The sequence below is a fragment of the Eulemur rufifrons genome, chromosome 5 (genome assembly GCF_041146395.1).
Source record: "Eulemur rufifrons isolate Redbay chromosome 5, OSU_ERuf_1, whole genome shotgun sequence".
Taxonomy (NCBI): Eukaryota; Metazoa; Chordata; class Mammalia; order Primates; family Lemuridae; genus Eulemur; species Eulemur rufifrons.
In genome coordinates, this window is record NC_090987.1 from 12,928,638 (window position 1) to 12,943,707 (window position 15,070).

General features: G+C 40.1%; 1 protein-coding gene across 1 annotated transcript in view; it reads left to right on the forward strand.

The window, feature by feature from the left end:
- The window catches only part of CCBE1 (collagen and calcium binding EGF domains 1), a 183,045-nt gene that overhangs the window by 145,541 nt on the left and 22,434 nt on the right, over positions 1-15,070 (forward strand). Inside the window, exon 3 of the mRNA XM_069467936.1 lies at positions 9,271-9,323. Coding sequence (XP_069324037.1) covers positions 9,271-9,323 — 53 coding nt within the window. The remainder of the gene's footprint in view (positions 1-9,270; positions 9,324-15,070) is intronic.

Below are 15,070 nucleotides of genomic sequence, written 5' to 3' on the forward strand. Positions count from 1 at the left end.
GGTTGAAACCCAGTTGGTCACAATGACGACTTTGTCCAGAATGAAAATCCGCAGTGTCTAGGTTGGCTGAGTGAGTCGTGATGGGTGTGCAGCCATGACGGTGTGCAGTCATGCTTAAACAGCCATGAACATGACTCCTTAACTGTTTTCGAAACCAGAAGTTTTTGAAGCCATTCCCAAGCCTGGCATTAGAAATGTACCAACAGCCCGAGAAAAATGATTCTGTTGTTATTTCCTTTTTCTCTCATTACAAAATCAATTCATGCTCATTACAGAAAAATCAGAAAACACACAGGGAACATGAGGAACATCTTTTATCTCATCCACATAAAGAGAACAACTTGTCAACACAGTGGTGAATACCCAACCTAATCTTTTCTCTTTTAAACTAAAAACAAATGTCTCACTACTTAGGTATATATAAGTATATACATAGATACAATTTTACTTTTTATGAAGATAATATCAAACCTAACTTTTTCAATTTGTTTTTTTTTTTTTCCTTGCATTTCAGAGCTGATCTTATCCGAAGTAGGGAAAATGGAAAAGGCAGCAAGCAAACAAGATGTAATGACAGTTGGTGAAGTAGAAATCTCATTTAGGGAGGGAAGGGAAGGAGGGGAATAATGGGTTAGAGGAGAGCTGGTGTGTATAGCAGTGACATAGCTGCAAAGAGGAAGTTAATCAATCCAAGGTTCTTGTTTCCAAAGCCCTTCTGGACTCTGGCCATCTGTCTGCTGAGGACCTTGACCCCGTGAGTCTGAAGCATTGATACGCCGGGCAGATAGAGAGAGGACGTCAGAGCCAGCACGCGAAGGCGGCCACATGTGTTCTCAGCCTGGCAGCGGGAGCTGGCGTTGGCGTGGCCTCCGAGTTCCTGGGCCTGCTTTCAGTAAACAGTCAGAGGCCCGGTCGCATGCATTTAATCATTGAGATGGATATCGTGTTGATCCTAAGATGGGGGAATGCTTCAGTAGCTTGAGAGGGTTTCACTTCTACAGCTGATGAGATCGTCTTTGAGCAGGACTGGACGTGGACACACAGATGGTTGAGACACGGGTCCCTGTGTTGTTATCAGTGAGGACCTGACACTCCAGGTTGCTGCTTAAAATCAGACCTGACGGGAGTCCGGCCACAGCGGGGGCTGCCTGCTTCCCGACTCCCCAGCTCTGCGGCACCCAGTGTCCTGGAGGGGGGCTTCACGTGGGCGCACAGCCAGAAAAGCAGATCTCTTAGTGTACTTTCCACTGGACTTGCTGTATGCCAGCACTTACTGTAAGAAGTTCCTTATGCATTTAACTCTCACCCCAAGCCTGTGGGGTGGGTACTCTTACTCTCCCATTCTACATTTGAGGAAACTGAGTTAGAGGAGGGACTGAGTGTCAATTATCTAAAGCCCGCAGCTGGGAAGTAGCAGAGCCTGGATTCAAACCTCGAAGTACATCCCTAAGGGCCAGGGCCCCAACTTCCAGCTATTCTGTCTTTTGAGTAAGCATATGATAACTATTTGTTCAATGACAAAATTGTCTCTTACAGCCTTGTTGGAATATGTACCTTCTGGTTATTACCTTAACCCCATCTAAGAATAACCTTCCACACGTACTTTTTAATTTTTTTCCTGTAATCTGAACAGCTAGAACCCAGATAATGCCATGATCGGGGTTTTAATGATTAGAGGAATGACTTTCTCATTTGGTGGTGGTTTCTGTGTGTGGAGATTATATGTCTCTCTCTCACCATTTTAGCCACTATTAAGAGCACAATTCAGTGGCATCAAGTGCATTCACATTGTTCTGCAATGATCAACACCATCTGTCTCCAGAACTTTTTCATCTTCCCAAACTGAAGCTCTGTACCTATTAAACAATAACTTCCTATTTCCTCCCTTCTTCCCTCCAGTCCCTGACAGCCAACATTCTATTTTCTGTTTCTGTGACTTCAGCTGCTCTAGATGCAGCATATAAGCGGAATCGTACAGTATCTGACCTTTTGCGTCTGGCTCATTTCACTGAGCATAGTGTCTTCAAGGTAGAGCCGGGTTGTAGCATGCGTCAGAATTCCCTTCCTTTTTAAGGCTGAACTGTATATTCCATTGTATGTATATCCACATTTTGTTTACCCATTCGTCCACTGATGGACATTTGGGCTATTTCTACCTTTTGGCTATTTTGAATAATGCTGCTATGAACACTGGTGTATAAATACCTGTTTGAGTCCTTGCTCTCAATTCTTGTGCATACATATCCAGTAGTGGCATTACTGGATCATATGGTAATTCTGTTTAATTTTTCGAGGTACTGCTATGCCATTTTCCTCCTTTGATCTTGACCACCAGTAATTGTGTGAACACTGGCAAGTTACGCCTAACATGTTCCTTACGATTCTCTTCATATTGTCACTGAGATTTGGTCTTAACAAGCTTACATGTGAATCAATAACCTATTGGTAGGTTTAGGGGGTTTGGTTTTGTTTTTAGTGGCCGCTGCAGCAAACATGATAGTGTTATATTAGCCTGGAAGGAGCACTCTTTATGGCTAACAGGCAGGAACCAAGCACAGCCAGATGGGAGGTGAGTCATTTTATTCAGTTATTCAGTTCTGTTCTCAGGGCATCTATTGTAAAAGGAATTCTAGTAGCTCTCACAAAGTCAGGCAAAGCTCAATAAAGATTTCGGCAAGGGAAGAAGGAAGAGAGGAATGAGTCTCTAAAGGACTTTATGAAGAAATTGAGGACCACTTTTAAAGCCTCAGCCCTTTAAGTTAGCCCTGAGGGACCATCATCTTCTGTGTATTTCCTGGAAACAGTTTCTCACGGACCCCCTTCTCGGGCGTGCCTCAGTAGGCTTGGAATGATGAAAATAAGTTATGCGAGTTGGGTTTTCCAGTTTTTAAGCCCCGTATGTCTTCATTTAGGACTGAGTAGTTGAAGATGTGAGGAAGCCACCGCCTAGTTTGCCTTGAGGAGCTGTCATCAGAAGGGGTTCGCTGTCTGGAATGAAATATTAAATTGAAGGGACTCTTTAAAGACATTTGGAAAATCTATGCACCTGACTGGGATTCTCTACTGGTGGGCAGGTTCCACTCAGTTCTCTGGCTTGGTGCCCCAGAGTCTTCAACTTCTTGGGTACAGCTTTTCAAAAGAATATAACTCTTGTTTCTTGCATCAGTGGGCAAAGGGTGTGGGCTGCCTGTTTCCCACCAGACTTCCAGATCATCCTGCTGTCTTTGGGCCTCCACTTTCCTCGTTAGCTGGAGCCTCCAGTTTCTAAGCCTTGCTGAGGTTCTGTCGGAGGGGCTGACTTGCTTCTCCCCAGTAACCTCCTCTAGAGGCGCTTAGGGTTGAAGTTTCTCCACTCCTCAGAGTCACTCCCCATCCTTCCATCCACTTGCCATGTTTATATATGGTAGTTCAGGGTCAGGGAAGTCTCCTAAATCCATGGAGTGTAGGGTTTGCATTTTCATTTCTTGTTTTCGTTACTTGACGTTAACATGTAAAACAAGAAAGGTATAAAAGGACTTTTCCATCATCTTCAAATCAGAAGTTTCTCCCCCTCCCTTCCCTTCCCCCTGCCATTGTGTTTTTAGAAGAAGAGAGAAGTCTGCCATTGAATAGGAACTAGAAGAAAGATGAATTTCCTTGCTGTGTTTATAAAGCTGCAGGTAGAACACTATTCCGCCCCTGAACCAGGCCCCGTGCTGGGCACCTTCATTATATTATCTGTAATCCGGGCAATACTCCTTTCTTTAAGCAAGGTATTATTTATTCATGTTATATCCACGAGGAATCTGAAACTCAGCAAGTTGAAGGAGAGTCACAGGTCATATCCTGGCTCTTTAAATGTCACAGCCAAAATTGTCAACCAGATTTGCTGGGCCCCAAAGCCAGTGCTCCATCCACAATACATAACACCAACAACTCTAAAATATTCTAAAAAATGCAGTCCTCTTTCATTTTTTTAAAAAAATCTAATATTAGTGGTACATGAATAGGCAGCTATGCAAGGGAAACCCCGAGTAAATCTTAGGAAAATTTACCCTTGCATTGCAGCAAGTATTTAAATATTTGTCTCCTAATTCATTTGACATTTCAAGATCCTTTCTAGTTCTCTAACTCTGTAGCCAGTTTAAAAAATTTCTTTTCTAGACTCTAATATAACGATCAGCAGACAGTCTGATGCTATCTCTGTTATGTTCATTTTCCTGATGTAGTTTTTCCTTCCATAAGCCCCCCACACACACACCTGGCTGGTGGGGTGTGTTTCTGGCTGCACCATCCCATTTTTATTTATGACTTTTTAAATGTGCTTTAATACTCCAGGGCACCCAAGGGAGACCTCCACAGGCTTTCTGGATTACCAGATGTCACCCTTTCTAAGTAACAACCATCTGATCACCACTTCCTTTTGCCAAGAAACGAGAAAAGTATTTGTATCTGGAGAAACCAAGCTATGACACGTGAAGCATATTAAGAACAATGGCCTCCCCGGAACCCACATGGGCTTTTCTCATCTTAGTTTGTTTTTCTTAAAGATAAAAACCACACAGCAGTATTGGTAGTTTGGTCTATCAAGTGCCCGTGCTTGCATAACAAGAAGATTTCACTTTGGCTGCCTCAACTTCATTGTACATAAATTACATTGTCAGCAATCTTTGAAATGATATAACATGTGCAGCCAGTGTTTGTTTTTTATACTTTGGAGTATTTCATTATTTATTTATAATGGTGATTTATGATTGATGGGTATTTAACATGCAAAGTAATGTATTCCCAGGGACTCTGGGGACGACAGAACAATGCACTGGAGTCTCAAACTCCTTCTCTTGAGGAGTTTCTCTTGAGCAGAAAGCTGGGGTCAGTTATGCAATTAAGAAAAAACCCAAAGGAGAAATTAATTCTTAGCTAAGCAGGTATTTAAATGAGGCATGCCCATCCTGAAACTCAGATCTTCTCTTGACAGCATTCCATAGCCTTTCAAAAGCTTATCAAATCACTTCATTATCATTTAATTTCATAAAAAGGCAAATAACAGGTTGCTTCTGGCTCTACCGTGTGGCCAGTCCTAAGCCCTTGAAATGCTCAAAAAGGTCAAAGTGCCCAAGTTTAATGTCTTCGATGTGGCAAGAGAGATTATAACGATCGTATTCATTTGTGTGAACTTTAAAATGCCATTGAACAGCTCAGAGGGTTATACCTTAGCTGCAGCGTTTAAATAGAAACAAATGTTTAAATGTGGTGGTAGACTTGAGTATCAAAAACACATGTTTTCCCCCCTCTATCTGACTTTCTCATGAATCACTTGTGTTTCAAATCATGTAGTGTAATGCTCTTCCTCTTATAGCATTCTGTAGGACAGCCTCAAGTAATACAGTAAGTAACAACCATAACATTTTAATTAATACTCTATTAAGCCAGTTTTCTTTCTAGTTAGGAGCTTGGACTTTTTTAAACCATGGAAAACTAGGCAGAGTTTAAGTTTCATGGAATGTAAAGATAGATCCTGTACCTCTGTTAAAAACAGTCATCATCGATGTATATACCCCCATGGGCTTTTCGTGGCATGTCAAATTATAATTTAGTTGTAGATGTTGGGAAATTATGCCTAATAAGAAAACTCTGGGCATTGCCACGCATCATCTGTTTAGTAAAGTGGATGGATGGATAGATCATTTCCTACTAACATAAAATGTGCTGTCAAATTAATCTATATTAGGACGACAAGTGCAGGCAGAAAATAATGAGGGAAGGGGAAACCTTAGCTATTTCACTCAAGTCTGTTTCAGGAGCATCACAAATGCCACTGGTTGGTTTGGGTTTTTTATTTATTTTTATTTATTTATTTTTGTAACGTCCACTTCTTTGCTTTTGCAGTAAGATGTCTACTCACAGCTGAGCTGCGCGTGAGACATGTTGCAGCAGGAGGAATGAAGTTGCTTTGCTGTACCCAACAGGGCTTCAGAATTTTCTCTTACCAAATCTGATTTTTAAAAATTTTATGAATTTTTTAAATAGATGAAACTTATGAATTATGGATTTAATAAAGTTTTTATAAATTTTATTTTGGGACGAGATTGCTTAAAATTTCTCCTAAGAATGGTAATTGACCTAGCAGACCAGGCACACAAATTGATTTGACCAATACATATTGAACATCCTGATCCAAAAATCCAAAGCATTTTCAAAGGAAATGCTCATTGGAATATTTCCGATTTTAGGTTTTTGGATTAAGGGATGCTTAACTGGTAAGTATTCTTCACATATTGCTGAATGAAAAAAAAAAAATGTGAAATCTGAAACACTTCTGGTCCCAAGCATTTTGGGTAAGGGATACTCAACCTGTAATCTATTTAGATTATACTAATTTGAAAGAGTAAAAAATGAGGGTGGTAAGTTATGTTTTATGAAAATGTGATGGAAAATATAAATTTAAGTGTATCAAAATTCTTAGAAGGCCTTATCTAACCTGGTTGAGGGTTCTGACCATTTGATGATCACAGATAATGCCTAACTTCCCAAATCAGTGGTTTGGGCGCCTTTCTCTGGTACAACATTCAAATGGTGTGTTCCCACGGGTGATGTGACAGGCTGCAGGTGATGTGTGGTTGCCAGCTGGTAGACTGTATTTAACTGAGTTTCTCTTCTTCCTAGAGAGCATGCCCCAAAACAAAAGAGAATGATGTTTCAATAGGAATAACCTTGAATCCGATTTTTTTTTCCAAAATATCTTGGGGTATATTCTTGAGATTTGCAGATTCACTAAACCCTAGTAAATTCTAACCCTAGTTAATTCTAGTCCTTGCATGTATGATTTGAAAGCGGTGATGGGAAGTTCATAGGGAATCCAGCTGGGAGAGAAGGCAAAAGCAATAAACGGAAGCAGGAGACATGGAGAGACAGAAGGAGTGTTACCTCTAGTGGAAATGTCAGTATTGTACTGTTTTACATAACACGTACAAACTTAGTAACCATACAAGTCCATCTACCCCCTGCCATTTTTTTCTACAGTTGTCAGATTTACTGCATCTCTGTGCATTATAAGCCTTGTGAGACAATGCTATCATTTTTGCTTTAAAAAAATTAAGAGCAAAAAAAGTCTTTTGTATGGCACCAGATATTTATCATTTGTTTCTTCCTAAAGATTCATGTTTCCCTCTGGTGTCATTTCCCTTTGACCCTAAGAACTCCCTTTAGCATGTTTTGTATAGTACAGGTCTGCTGGAGATGAATTCTTAGTTTTCTTTTATCTGAAATGTTTTTTATTTTACCTTCATTCTTGAAGGATGTTTTTGCTGGATATAGGCTTTTGAGCTGAACGAGTTTGCTTTCTTAGCGCTTAAAAGATGTCATAGCACTATCTTCTGGTTACTGTAATCTTTCGATGAGAAGTCCCTGGTCATTAAAATCATCCTTTCCCCGTATATAATGTGTAATTTTCCTCTGCTTACAGGCTTTTATCTTTAGTTTTCAAATGTGACCAGGATGTCACACATTTCAGTGTGACCAGGATGTCTCTAGGCATTTTGTCCATGTGGGCATTTAACCTGTTTGGGGTTTGCTACACTTCCTTAATCAGTAAATTTGTGTCTTTCACTAAATTGGGGAAGTTTTCAGACACCATTTCTTCAAATATATATTTTTTACTCCATCCTCTCGTCTCCTTCTGAAACTCCCAATACCCTACCTAGACCTTTGATATTGGCCCACAAGTCCCTGACTCTTTGTTCATTTTCTCTTTTTTTATCCCTCTTCCTCAGATTGGATAATTTCCACTGATGTATTTTCAGATTCACCAGTTCTTTCTTGCACTCTCCTCATTTTCTCTCCTTTCTTCTGTTAAACATGTCCATTAGGTTTTTTATTTTTTTAGATATATCTTTTAGTTCTAGAATTTTCATTTTGTTCTTTTAATAGTTTCTCCACTGAGATTTCCTGTTTAATTCATTACAAATGTATTTTCCTTTATGTCATTGAACATAGTTAACTAGCTACTTTAAAGTCTGACAATTCCAACATGTGGGTTATCTTAGAGTGTGACCATTGGTTATCTTCTTTCTTGAGAACAGGTTGCATTTGTGTATGTTATGTTGTGGAGAACCCTGCATCTAGCTGTATTCATTCAGAGTGGGGATGTTTTCTTTCTAGCGGCAGTTAATTTGGTTAAACTAAAAGTGAAAACTGCCCTGTGACAGGGGCAGCTCAAGCCCCCTGCCACCCCCTTTTGTCCTTAGCTAGGTGCTTTAGCTCTGCTCCTTCCTTTCCAGGTTTCCCCTCAATTTCTCATGGTCAGGGTTGCCCAGGCTTTGTCCTCTGCTCAGGCCAAAAAAATACTGATTTTTCTATCAGAGTTTTAGCTTCCCCACAACACATGGCTACTGTGATCTGCTTTCTGGCTGAAGCCCTAAGAGCAGAAAACTCACCCTGTATCAGTCCCTTGTTCAAAATTTCAGCTCTTCTCCCAGATCTGCCTGCTTTTATTTCCTCTCTGGAGCCTTCAAGCAGCTCTTCTCTTCTGTTTTGTCTGGAGTGTATGGCTGATATCTGCAGGAAGCTCAGTCTGTTAGGAGTTAAGACCCCAAGACCAGGTGTAATCCCTCCAGTGGAGATTTGAATTTTGACCTGATGGCACCGTTTCTCTACCTCAGGTGGAATCTTGAATATTTATGTTAGAAATTGCGTGTTTGCTGTTTTTTAATGTCATTTAGGTACCTTTCCGTCCCTTATATGATATACGTATTAAAAAAAAATCACTCAAATGGGAATCAGAATGCTTGGGTCCCAGTCTTGATGATAGTTGGCTACCTAATTATCATTATAATTAGCAATCATTACATTATACTTAGCCCATTATTATAGTTATATATATGTAGTTATTATATTATAGTTGTTATAATTAATAAGTCATGTCACTTCTTGGCCTGTGGATTGAGGGGCCCGGCCAGCCTTAAATGCCCTTGTCTTATTTACATTCTGTAGTCCTTTAATTAGTATTTTGAAGTCTCAGAGTTAGTTAATTTGCTTCATAGGATTCAAAGGGATTTCCTATATTCTGTGGCAGAAAGGATATCCTGATGTTTGAGGATATATAGTCATGTATTATTGATAATATTTTTCCTTTTAATCTCAAATTGTCTTAAAAATACTCCACCCCTACTTTGCTTTATGCTTTAGTTTTTCCTAAGCACAAATCATTTCATTCAAAAATAATAACTGGAAAGAATTTTAATTTTAACTTAACACAACATTTAAAATGTTTTTTGTTTGTTTGCCTCTTAGGAAAAAGTGCTGCAAAGGGTATAAATTTGTTCTTGGACAATGTATCCCAGAAGGTATGTAACATAAAAGATGATATCTCACTTTATTCACAAATAATCATTAGAAGTCTATAAGGTCTAGATGTACGTGGAATGTAGGTGTGTTATCTGTGTGCAGAATTCTATTTTTTGGCATTAAATTCTTATACCAATTTCGTTAAATGTAGCGGGCTCAGTCTAAATCATTGCATGATGTGTGCACGCACATTGAGTCATTATATAGTATTTCATGCTTTATGGTTAATAAGCTATAACTCCCTAATGGCATTTCATATACAATTTAGAACACAACCCTCCTCCCTCACCTCTCTACCTGCTTTCTCCACCTGTTCTTTCTTCATGTGCTGAACTTTCAGCCCCTTTATGTAACCATCAGCAAACACTACCTGAATGCTCAGCCCAGCTCTGAAGGTATAGAGTGAAGGTATAGACATGGACCCAGCCCTCAAGGTGCATACACTCGAGACAGGACGTGGATCCTATGGAGTCAAATACACCTGGATCATGTTAATCATGTTTCCACGTCCTGCTAGCTATGACCTTGGAAAAGTTACTTTCTAAACCTTAGTTCTTACAGGCAAGAGTTAGTACATATGGTTGCTTTAAGAATTTTGCTACATGTCAAGCTCTTGGAACAGAGGCTGGTTCTTATTAAGTACTTGATAAATGGTGGCTGTTGTTATTGCTGCTGCTGTTATTAATAATAACTGCAGTATGTGCAATAGAGACAGTCAATGAAGCAAGTGTTCAAAGGAGACACACAGCACAGAGGACCAGGGCAATCAGAGGTGGTCTCAGACATGAGGGCAGACTTAGTCCAGATTATCAAGAAAGGCTGCCCAGGATGCTGATAAGCAGAAAGAAGAGTGCCGCAGAGGGTTCTGGACAGAGCACTGACACAGAAAGCACTAAGGACAGTTTGAAGATCATGGTATCGGTGTGCTCAGGGCCACGGTGGGGTGGGGCGAGATGGGTGGGAAATGTGAAATAGTTTTCTTCGCTCTTGTCCAAGAAGCCAAGTCTCTGCAGAGGATCTGGAGCCCAGACAAGCTAATTCTATTGCATTATCTCATAGAGCATAATTTTTTTTTATCAGTTAGAAATAGATGAGTCCCTTCTGCTTATTGCTCTGTGAAAGGATGGGAGAGTTTATTAAAGCATAGCTGTGACCTTTGAGAAAGCTGCCATAGGAAGGAAGGTTAGAAAATCACCCCATGCATGTTGGTTGATGTGGCCTTGGGTCTCTCTATGCCGAATTTCTCTCTGCCAGCCTATTCCATTGGTCAGTGCATGGTAGAAATAACCACAAAAGTCAAAATAATTGCACATTCTTTTATAGGCAGCTTTTCTCAGTCACCAGCTGCATCCTTTTTATTGCATTTTGGCAGATACCAAAGAAAATCAGGTTTAGGTCAATCAATGTAAGATCCTAACTAAAGACCTTGTCTGACCTATTTAAAAACACATGACATGGATACCACATACGTACAGTTTCTTTAAATGTTAGGTATTATGGTTTCAAGGGTCTAGGCTCAAAACTAGTCTTCCTCACCCTTAGGTGAGAGCACAGCACCTGTAATTAACATAACCTAGAACTGAGTATTTTCATGAAATGTGATCACAAGTGCTGGGCATTGCTTTGCCATAACTAACTGCTCAATTGCCTTTCACTAGAACACTTTTTAAAGTTGATTTGTTTCAATCTGCGGTAAGGAGTCAGTGATTGTTTGTTTAACTAAAGATATCTTTAGTTTTAAAAGGTTCCTATCACCCAAGAATACAAAATATGAATGCAGGATTTTAGAAAAGATTGCATAGTAGGTTTCTCCAGAGAAATAGAACCAATAGGGTGGGTAGCGGGGGGAGAGATTGAGTGGGCTGAGTGAGAGGTTGAGATTTTTTTAAGGGATTGACTCACCAGATTGTGGAGGTGCAAGGCCAAAATCTTGAGGGTGGGCCACAGGCTAGAGACCCAGGGAAGAGTTGCAATTCAAGTCTGCAAGCCTTAGGGGGAGACAGGTCTTTTTTTTTTTTTTTTTTTTTTTTTTAATTAAGACCTTCACCTAATTAGATGAGGCCCACCCACACTATGCGGGGCGGGGAGGGGGGCGTCATCTGCTTTACTCAAAGCCTACTGATTTAAATACTAATCTCATCTTTAAAATACCTTTGTGGAAACATCTAGAATGTTTAACCAAATATCTGAATACTTTAGCCTAGTCAAGTTGTCACATAAAATTAACCATCACGAATCTATACCTTGTTAATTTGGCATCCATATATGTCTCCTTAAATTATACTTAATGTCCAAATAAAGACAATAAACAGGTCATACGTCCACCTGACATGAAGTGACAACTATCCTGGGTAAAAATGCACTAACCCTTTCCCCAAAAGAAGATATACAAAGTCCTTGATGTGCTGTAACTTAAATACTGTGATGTCAAGTTAACAATACTTCAATACTATGATATAAAGTCAGTACATCTTATGACACATGATAATGGGATGAAAGAGAGAAGAAAACCAAGATTTGCACACACACAATTTTATGAATAATATATTCATAAAAAATAAGGAAGAAATACTCATGACAATTACAGTGCTTTTTTTCTGTAACTGGTCACATGGTCACAGCTGGTATTTGTAACTAGCACCTTCTGCTATCCTAGCTGCATTCCCTTTGCCCTCAGTAAGCCTCTCGCCTGGTTGTAGTTGGTTCTTTACCTGGTAAGGTGACCCAAACCTTCATTCCTGAAGGATCTGAGACATTAGTTCTGCCTGAATTGGGTTGTTGCAGTTTTCTGTTGGCTTTAATCACAGGGCATGGCGATGCTAAGGGACAACCGCTAAGGTGTTTCTCCTAGTCCCCACACACTCTTCCTTACCTCCATTGTTGGAGTCGCAATAGACTTCACCTTGGCAGTTCGGATCAGTCCTCCCAGCCAGAACAGGAACTGCCTTTTTTGCTGGTTGATAGAGAGATGTGAGGAGCCCAGAGTGTCTAGGTGGCATTTTAACTTTCAGTTCAATGGGATCACTGTTGTCTGTCCTGTTGGAAACATTGTTCCCTTTAGAACTAAGACCTTTAGGCCCCAGAGCATAAAGTCACAGGAACAGGAAGCACAAATCTTGCTGGTGGATCACTAGAGGTAACAGTGAGTGGTGCCTCTCCCATTTCTACCCCTTGACTCCTGGACCTGTGAATCCTGGTGATGGGAGAAAACACACCATGTATTGGACATTGATTCAGAGCATATACATCCTCCTGGTGAACCTTGCCCAAGATTACATATCTGGGTACTATGGCCTAGCCAAGTTGATACATAATATTAACCATCACAGAAGGCAAAAAGGGGAGGAGAGTTTCTAAACAAATATGTTAACTGATGAATGGAAGCAGCAGTTTTTTTTTAATGTTACTGCCTCATGTTTACTGCTTCAAGTCAGGGCTCAGTGAACTGTGGTCTGTGGGCTGAATCTGCCCCACCGCCTGGTTCTATAAATGAAATTGTGTTGAAACACAGCCATAGCTATTCATTTAAGTATTGTCTCTGGTTTCTTTCGCACTACAGCAGTGAAGTTGGATAGTTGCAACAGAGATCTGCAAAGCCAAAATGTTATCTGGCCCCTTTACAGAAAAATTTGCCGATACCTGCTATAAGTGATGTCTTGATTGGCCAGGTGATAGGTTGATCTGACTTGTTCTAGTTCAGTAATTACTGAGCATAAACTGTGGGAAGGGAGGGAGTAGTACTGGTGACTCCAGGGGACACACACAGTCCTTGCCAGGTGCCAAACAATCAAAAGAACTAGCAACAGAAGAGTAGGGAAGGGTGTCACTGTGCATGGGGCACTGTGCTTGCTGCATCATTCGGCCTAATCTTCACGAAAGCAACATGAACTGGGTGTTAGTGTTATCCTTATGTTACCAGCGAGGAAACTGGGGCTTAAAGAACCCAAGAACACAGATAGTGGCAGAGTTGGGAGAGTTGGCTCCAGAACATGCGCTCTGCACTATAAAGCTACGTGCCTCCTAGAATAGGGCCTGGCACAGAATAGGCATTTGATAAATAAGGCAGAGCATGTGAGTAAAAGAGGCGTAGAGTCCTGTGAGTGTTGATAAGATAGACAAACTAACTCTGTTGAGATCATGAAAGGCTTCTTGAAGATCACGAATGGCATTTCCATTGGCACTTGAAACACTGCAAAGGATACCAGCATTTATAAAGTCCTGAGAGTAAGGATGGAGGAGTTGGTTGGACATTAGAACAGGTGAAAACCTTATAAAATCAGAGGTAAGAAGGTGCAGATATAATAAACGATGAAGGAAAAGAGAGTTTACTTTACTTTACTTTACTTGTGTAAAGAACTCATAGATGAGTCTTAAGTTTGGAAAAGTCTCAAGGGATATAATGCAGACCTCAAACTCAAGAGTGAACTATTTATATTTAATGTTGATTAGGGTACAGTTTACAGATGACACACAGAACTCTGATTTGGGAAGGTTAGCCTGGCAGTGTTCTGCAGGATGGATTTAAGGAGTAAGAATCTTGGGATGAGGATCCTGTTTACAAGGGAGGTTCTAAAGATCTGAGTTAGAATGGTGCCAAGAGAAATAGCACAGAGAGGATAGAAAATAAATTGTGAAGATAAAAGCTATATAACTGAAAGCTGATAGGCTCTTGGAAACAAGCATCAAAACTATTGAATAAATTTATTAACCTTGCCTCCTCCAGAAACCACACAAAATAGGGGGAAAAAGAGATTCACAAAAGGCATAAAACCCACAAGGACAAAGAACAAGGAAGAGAAGATAATAGCAACAAGATCTGGGAAGCTGGAGGACAGACAGGGGAGGTCGTAAAAATAGCTTAGCAAAATAGGAAAGGTGAACCCTTAGCATCAGGGAAAACCAGGCAGTAACCTAGTTTATGCCAAAACAAATAAGAATCAATAAAACTAAACATAAACGAGAAACAGGGGTGAAAGTGATGTCAAAAACAAAAGGATTGACTAAAAGTCTGTTTGAGAAGATGTCGGGCTCCCGGGTCACGTCCTCTACTCCACACAGACAGAGTATTGCCTCTTCCACAACCAGGCAGAAGACACCAAAGGTATATTTTCTGAGAGAGGAAATCAGAGGCTTTTGAGACTGGAGGAGACCAGCCAGAGAAGAAAGTAAGGTCCCAATACTGAAAATGGAGGGATTCTGTAAATGCTACACATGAAATATTCTGCCTTCACTTAAGTTCCAGAATGACTTTACTCTCAGGCAAGGATTTTGAAATGTCTTCCCTGGACGTTCTCGACAACTCAAGAAAAAAAAAATCTTAAGATGACATTGGAATGCACCACCAAATGATTTCCAGTGAAGCCCAGAGTTTGTAAAATCTACCATATGCAAAGAGCTCTATGCAGCTCCTTTTAATATTCCACAAATAAACTAGAGCAGATATCCAAGGATCACTGGACATGAGAGGGAAGCCTTTAAGGAGAAACATACAGGAAAAAGGAACCCTAGCAAAACCACAAACTACACAGAAGAAAACTTCAAAATAATTACCATTTATACCTCAGATTATAAAGATGATACTGTGTATATGGAACAAAAACATGGTGTTAATAAAATGGAACATTCAAAGAAGAAATAAAGAATTATTGGAAATTAAAAACATGACAACAAAATGAAGACAGTAAAAGGGTTGGAAGAGGAGACTGAGTAAATTTCCCAAGAGCTAGTACAAAAGATCAAAAAATGA